The 7,032-nt window shown below is 40.4% G+C and overlaps 1 protein-coding gene across 2 annotated transcripts in view; it reads left to right on the forward strand.

The window, feature by feature from the left end:
- The first annotated feature begins 302 nt into the window (after nt 1-302).
- Lgsn (lengsin, lens protein with glutamine synthetase domain) overlaps nt 303-7,032 on the forward strand; it is a 29,351-nt gene continuing 22,621 nt past the window's right edge. The window contains exon 1 of one of the 2 annotated variants that reach the window (XM_013505813.1): nt 303-575. In XM_013505813.1, the coding sequence (XP_013361267.1) occupies nt 543-575 (33 nt within the window). In that variant the 5' untranslated portion in view covers nt 303-542. Of the gene's footprint in view, nt 576-3,934; nt 4,227-7,032 lie in introns of those variants that run through there. The other variant, XM_005406877.2, reaches the window with a different exon arrangement.

Below are 7,032 nucleotides of genomic sequence, written 5' to 3' on the forward strand. Positions count from 1 at the left end.
AGGGACAGAATTAATTTGGTAGCCAGAGGGATCCAGAAAAGGAAATGAAAATGGGCATTATAAATGAATGGATCTTTGCCATTGGTAAAAATCTGGGTCACTTACAACTGTAGCTAGTTTTCCACTTTTATGTTTGTCTGTGGGCTTTGATAGCATAGTTGTCTAATAAATGTTTCATCATCTAAGTGTAACAATAGATTTCATTCCAGAACACAATTGTTACATCACAAAAATTTGGTATGTTGGAGGAAAAAGTCAGTCTGCACAATTTTCAGCTTTGTATGCCCTTTATTTGCAGGGAGTCAGGCATAAATGAGCATTTGTTATTCGATTCTTCTAGAGCATTTCTAGCACACTGCTGTGGGCATGACACATCAGAGTCTGATGTTCATCTTTTATTACCTGCTAGCTCCCCCTGGAACAAGGCTTGCTGGAATTCGTCACCTGATGTCTTTGTGGAGGCGTACATATAAATACATGCTGCGAGCAGTGCTTGGCAGTGTTGTGCTTTTCAAAGCTGACCTAAATAAAAAAGTATTGGGATGAATGATGGAGAACAGGACCCTCTGCAGGAGGTATGAAACTAATCATTAAAATATTGTTTACTAAAATACTGACAGCAAAGCTTTTTATTATTCTATATGGAGTATTTGGGTACTGGTAGGAAAAAGGGAAGCATGATTATACTTTTTATGTGTCTGCTTTGGAGAAGTTTGTGAAGCACCTCTCCTCTTTGCTGTACAGTGAGTTTATCAACATGACAGAACTAATCAGTGAAGACTTTTCATCTAGCAGAGCTTACTGAGTTTGAATAATCACTTCAGTAACTTCATCAGGCACTGAGTTTCAGAATCTTTGCTTTCCTCAAAGCTCTTGTCTCATTCTAATAAAAAGGTGCCAAGGCTAAGTGACTAATGGTGAAAACCTGTTTCCAGATTATATGTGAAATAGGCAGGATATTACATTCTAATAGCCACTCATTGGGTTTGGAATGCATTAAAATAATCAGTTGTCAACATGTGGCATTTCTCTTCAGTTTTTAATGTGCATGTATACGACATCTACTCTTGTATTTCTAACAGACTATTCTGAAAGACTAAGTGTGGGCTTGGAGGCCAGCTGTAGTTAAAACTGGGAGGAGATGGATTTTCTTTAGATGAAGTTAACAATGCGAGAGGCAAACCTATTGTATGTGAGGTGCAGCGGTCAGTCAAAGCATTAGTGACCTATGGGCCTGATCTCCATCCCATCCATCTCATGGATGAAATAGGTAAAATCTAAGGAGAAGTAGGATCACTGCTATATACAATAAATAGAAGCAGTGGGCTTTGGGATGGACATGAGAAATGCATACATTTTCCACATGGAAGCTGAGCAAGGGTGTGTGAAGAAGGGACTCATTGAGGACCAGGTGTGGTTTGTTCTGTAATATCATGTCATTGTCATCTGTGAATGAGAACACTTTTATCTGAAAAGTAGATTAAATTTTAGCACAAATGATGGCTCAGAGAAAAAAAGTGAATGCTATTAGTGTGATTATTAGTGTTTAGAGATTTTGATTTCCACTACTAGACTTCTCCCTGGATTCAGTTTTATTTGTCGCTCCTGAGTCTATGGAAGAAATGTGTTTTCTCCCAGAACTGTATTCTGGCCCAGGGTTGCAGGTGACCTGGCTTCCGTGAAAAGTCTCAAGAGCCACCCTTTTCCTATGACCAGCCTCAACCAATTAAGTGTTCATGCTTAGGAGAATAGAAAAAACCAATGGCATGATTTTAAAGTACACAATTTTCACAGCAAGGGATGCTATCTTTTGGAAAAAGCTCTCAATAACTGATAATAGATGTAATAAAGACAAGCCCAGGCAGGCCCCTGGATCCAAGTCTCCATGGAGTAACAACCTTTGTGGTCTCTTGTATAGACTTATAATCTCAGGGGGAGAAGGTACTGGGAGAAGGAGAGAGATGGTGTATGACATTCCCTTTCCAGATAACTAATGTCTGGAAGAGGATGGTGACTGTACTCCACATGAGATGCTTGGGAAACCTGAGCAACAGGAGCAAGAAGTGAACCACAAAACACAGCAGCTAAACAAAACCCCCATGGACTGTGGAGGGCGGATTGTGTGAACAAAGTCCCTTAGGATGATTACACCCCTCAGCTCCTAACAGACAAATTCTGTGTCAGAAGCATTGGTAAAAGAAACAGTTATTCAGTTCAGGTTGGGGGCTTCTCTAAGGAATGCTTTACTGAGATTCCTTCTTCAAAACAGCATGCTAAAGTCATACATTCAGCCAGATTCTTAGCAGCAGTGAGCAGAAAATAGGTCAAAAACACATTTTTATTCCGCTAAGCAGGCTCTAATAGTGTGTTAAGCTGTGAAATGGGATCATAGTAATTAAAATCCATGTACCACCATGTGTGTGGTACTGAGCCAGGTGATACTGAGTTAGGGAGAAGGGGCCTCTTCTCTGTAGATGTGTGTACTCCTCACAGAAGCAGGTACCAAGGTTAGGCATTTCCATATTGTGCACGATCTGGACCTGCAGAGGGGTCTGCTACTGTGCTTTTTTCACTAGGGGCAGCTGGTGGGAGGCTCTGACCCACTTTCAGAGATGACTCACCCAACCTCTGCTCATTTCCCTGTTTTATGCCACCCTCTGGGACTCAGAGAGACTCTCTGATTCTATTTTTGTTTTCAGTGCGTTTTGTTTCTTAGGATTCAGAAGTTTTGATTTCTGTTTTCCAGGTTTTTAGTACATTTTGTACTTATTTTTATTTATCTCAAACCTACCTAGTTTCCATTGAAGTGGTTCTTTAAGAAAAAGGTAGCTAGCTTTGTGTTTCACATGCAGTGATTAAGTGAACACACTCAGAAGCCAGACGGTCTGTGTTTCAACCTTGGATCTACTATTTACTAGTTGCATGATGTGGAGCAGATCACCGAACTGCCCTGTATCACACTGGGACACTAATAATACCAGTTGGAAGAGATTTTGCAGAGGTTAAACTAATTAGGATGTTTTTTAGAACACAGAAAGCATAGAGGAGTCATTCAGCAAATACACTTTATTTTGTTATAAACTGGCCAGTAATAGATTCTCCAAGTTTTTACTTTTACAACCTTAAAATTTTGTGCTTTTTTTCTTTACATAATAGATTTTTATTATCTATCTATCGATCTATTTATCTATCAATCTATCTATCCATCCATCTATCTATTTTTGAGGTAGCATCTTGTGTAGTTCAGGCTGGCCTTCAACTCACTATGGAGCCCAGGCTGGCCTCAAACTCACAGAGATCTTCCTGCCTCAGCCTCTCAAGTGCTGGGATTATAGGCATGCACCACCATGCCTGACTACATGATGGAATTTTATTCACCTATAAAAATAATGCCAATAATTATGTGTGACATACGTTTATATAAACATGCATAGCTATTGATTTCTACCCTATTAAAGCTTTCCTGAAGTACAGGGATAAGAACTATATTTAATACTCTAGTTACATGCATATTATAAAATTCTTTTAGAAGGTGGAATACTTTCTCTTGCAGTTTAAATATTTCTATTGATGAGATCTACTATTTTTATTTGCAGCACTCCTTTAGCTAGCATCTTAACTGGCTATTTTATAGTGTTCTCAGACCTTTTCCACCCTGTATTACTATGCACATTATCATGAAAATATATTATGTACCACCTGAATATTTAAATGTTTTCTACATGTCTGTTCTTACTTTTAAACATATTTGTTTTTATTTGTCCACCCACAAAGCCTTCACAAAGCACTTTGTTTTCATCCACACAGACATATACTTGTTTCCTTTAAAATCTTAATTTCTTAGGAAAATGTTCAGTTTACTTATGAAAATACTAAGTAAAACCAGTACTAGCCCCAAGCTCAGGCAATTGACCAAACTTTTTGCTTGCTTTATTATTGTATCTCACTTTAGTTTTTAGCATCTTATAAAAATCACATGGTGTTGAGTTTTATAGAATCATCGTTTCCCTTTCTGACGTCATCGACTGCACACGTTCCTCCTGTGACTTCCTGTTGTGGGCTTTGCTGTGGTCCATCCACTCCCCAGGTCCTGCTGTCACCAGCTCGCCGGTCTGGGAGTGGAAGCGAGAGCCACAGCTCTTTGTGGGAGCTACCACACCATGGTTCTTCGTTGTGACAGTGTCTCGGTAGTTTTTGAGTGGATGCGGAGATCTGCCAACCTGAACGTAGGTTATTCTATTGCAGACGTGGCAAGGGTTGGAAAGTTCAAAGTTTGTGGTAGAGCTGGAAATGATCCAGGTTTCTCCTGACATTAGGTCACCTAATCCCTCTGTAAATGTGCTTGGGATGAGAACAACAACACTTTTACAGGCAGCCCCCTCACGCCGAGCCCCTCATGTTAAGCCCAATTCTGATTCTCTACCTTCCAAATCATTTACCTAGATTTGCTTTCTGCATTTTGTTTCAGCTCAAGGGACAGAGATACTATTGAATCCTCCTTTGAAATGTGAAGTTTAAAAAGTGAGGAATTTCTTGCTGATTGAATGTGTGTGTGTGTGTGTGTGTGTGTGTGTGTGTGTGTGTGTGTGAGTCTTTTGTATTCTTGAAAAGATAGTATTTTTAGTTTTCAGTGTTTTGTTGGAGTGAAGATTGTAGACAGCATGAAGAAGTGAAAGAAAAGTTTAAGCCCCTCTGATTTCCATGTGCCGAGTGCTCTGTGCTCTCCTCGGGGGCCTGTGTCCCCGTCACCCTTTCCTGCTTTGCCTGGACCTTCCTGCCGGTTATCCCTCCCCGGCTGTTGTCCCTGACAGTACTTACGCGCGCGCACGAGTGCGGAGCCCCAGCTCAGCCCCTCTAGTTCTTCCTCACTGTGTTCAGCTGCTCGCTTGCTTTCCGGGAAGCCGTTTGCGTCAGTACCTGCCTCTGCCACTTCAGCAGTGCGCTCCCTGCTGCTCCTTCACAGCTTTTAGTCTCTTGCTGTGGGTGAATCCACTTAGTCCCAGCTTTCCCTTTCACGTTCTGCCATTTGTTCTTTAACTGCTTTCTGGGATTCCCGTATTTACCCGTTAAATGTGTTTGCTTCTCGGTTCCATCTCAGCCCTCTGATTTCCTGCCTCTGCCCTCTCCCTCAGTGATTCCAGCTCCTGGCAGGGCTGTGTGCCTTTCCCTTCCATTTTGTCTTTTGGATCCTGATTCCCGCAGTCATTGCCTTTCAGAAGCCTCCAATCGTGCAGGCCCCCAATGGAACCTAGCGTCTCCCCACTTCTGGTTTCCTCTAAATTTTGACTTCCAGGTCAGAAACCTGACTGTCATCTTTGATCTTTTTATTTCCTTCACTTCCTCTATCCAGTTGCCAAATGGCCAGATCTACCTCCAAATACAGTTTGAAGCATAGAGTTTTTTCTGATCCACACAGTCATCACCTTGGTTCACAACAGTGTGCTGTAATCTCTACTCTAGATTGTCCAACTAGGTACAAGAAACTAAGTAGTTTCTCGCTGTGTAGTATATTGGCCTAGCATCAGTGGTTCCTAGTTACATAAGGGAGACTGAATATTTCCTTGGTGCTTAAGAAATCACAATATCTGGGCTAAGTTAATCGTTGCCTTTTGGTTTGGAAAAATGAATATGTAGATGAATAATTGGTTATGAGAATTATGTCACAAAGCACTAGGTAAGAACTGGAAAGGGAAATGATACAGTTTATCAATTATAATAAAGAAGGCAATAGTTACAAGTTATTTGCACATGTCAGAAAGTTTATTAAGGAATGTACTTTTGCTGAAGACTTAACCACTTATTAAAAATGGAACTACTATATGATATAGCAGTCCTGGTGGTGGGTATATATTTGGAGATATGAAAGAAGCATGTCAAAGGGGCATCTGCCCTGCTATGTTGATTCAATATTATTCACAAGAACCAGGATATGGAATCAACCTAAATGTTTACTGATGGGTGAATGGATGAAGCAAATGTGGTACAGAGCTGGGCATGTAGCTAGCTCAGTAGGAGAGCTCTTGCCTGGCATGTGAGAGACCCTGGGTTCAAATTCTCAATGCTACAATAAATAAAATAAATTAAAAAACCAAAGAAAACATGGTACATGTACACAATGGGGTATTATTTAGTCTTCTAAAGGGAGGAAATTTTGTCATTTTTGACAACACAGATGAACATGGAAAATATTTTGTTAGGTGATAGTAACCAGGCTCAGGGAGCTAATGCCACATGATTGCACTTGTAAATGGAGAAAGCACAAAAACTGGGCTTGTAGAATAGAGAGGAAAATTATGGCTTCTGGAGGGTAGAGGGTAAAGTGATTTGGGGGATGTTGATAGAAGGATACAAAATTTTAGTTTTAATTCCCTATGATGAATGTGATCATTATATATATAAAAATGTACCAATAAAGGTAATTGTTAAAAAAACCCTCAAATTTCAGTTAGGAGAAATAATTGCATGTTTAAAAATGGCTCAGAGAGTAGATTTTCAGTGTTCTCACCACAAAAGAAGATAAGTGTGTGTTAAAGAGTTTGATTTAACCATTCCTCAATGTAGATATATATCAAAACAGCATGTTGTACATGACAAACACAATTTCTACTCACTGAAAGTAAATAAGTATTTGAAAAGGAAGAAGGTCTAGAAATTGCCTTTTGGACCCTCTTCTCCCTGAATAAGAATATTAATCATCGTTGTGGTGGCTCTAGCAAACCACCCAGCAGGTTAATTGTTGGTTGTGTCAGGAAGAGTAGATGATGATCTTACTGGGCACCCCAGATGCTCAGTAGAAGCCAGATTGAAACGTGGACCGAGGAATGATAGAACTAGTTGCAATACATGGAGATAAAGTTTGTGTGCAAAAATGGCTTGGAAGAATTGGGCAGACTGGACTGGGCAGGGCCATCGCTCCCCTTATAGATGGCGCTGCTGGGGAAAAGAGGAGTCAGTGTGGATACAGCTGCCGCTCTTTCACAACAGGGTAAGGCCTGGTTGTGTGGTAGCTGAGAAACTTTCTATTCTTGTTTT

This window comes from Chinchilla lanigera, unplaced genomic scaffold (genome assembly GCF_000276665.1).
Source record: "Chinchilla lanigera isolate Chin_1 unplaced genomic scaffold, ChiLan1.0 scaffold00101, whole genome shotgun sequence".
Lineage (NCBI taxonomy): Eukaryota > Metazoa > Chordata > Mammalia > Rodentia > Chinchillidae > Chinchilla > Chinchilla lanigera.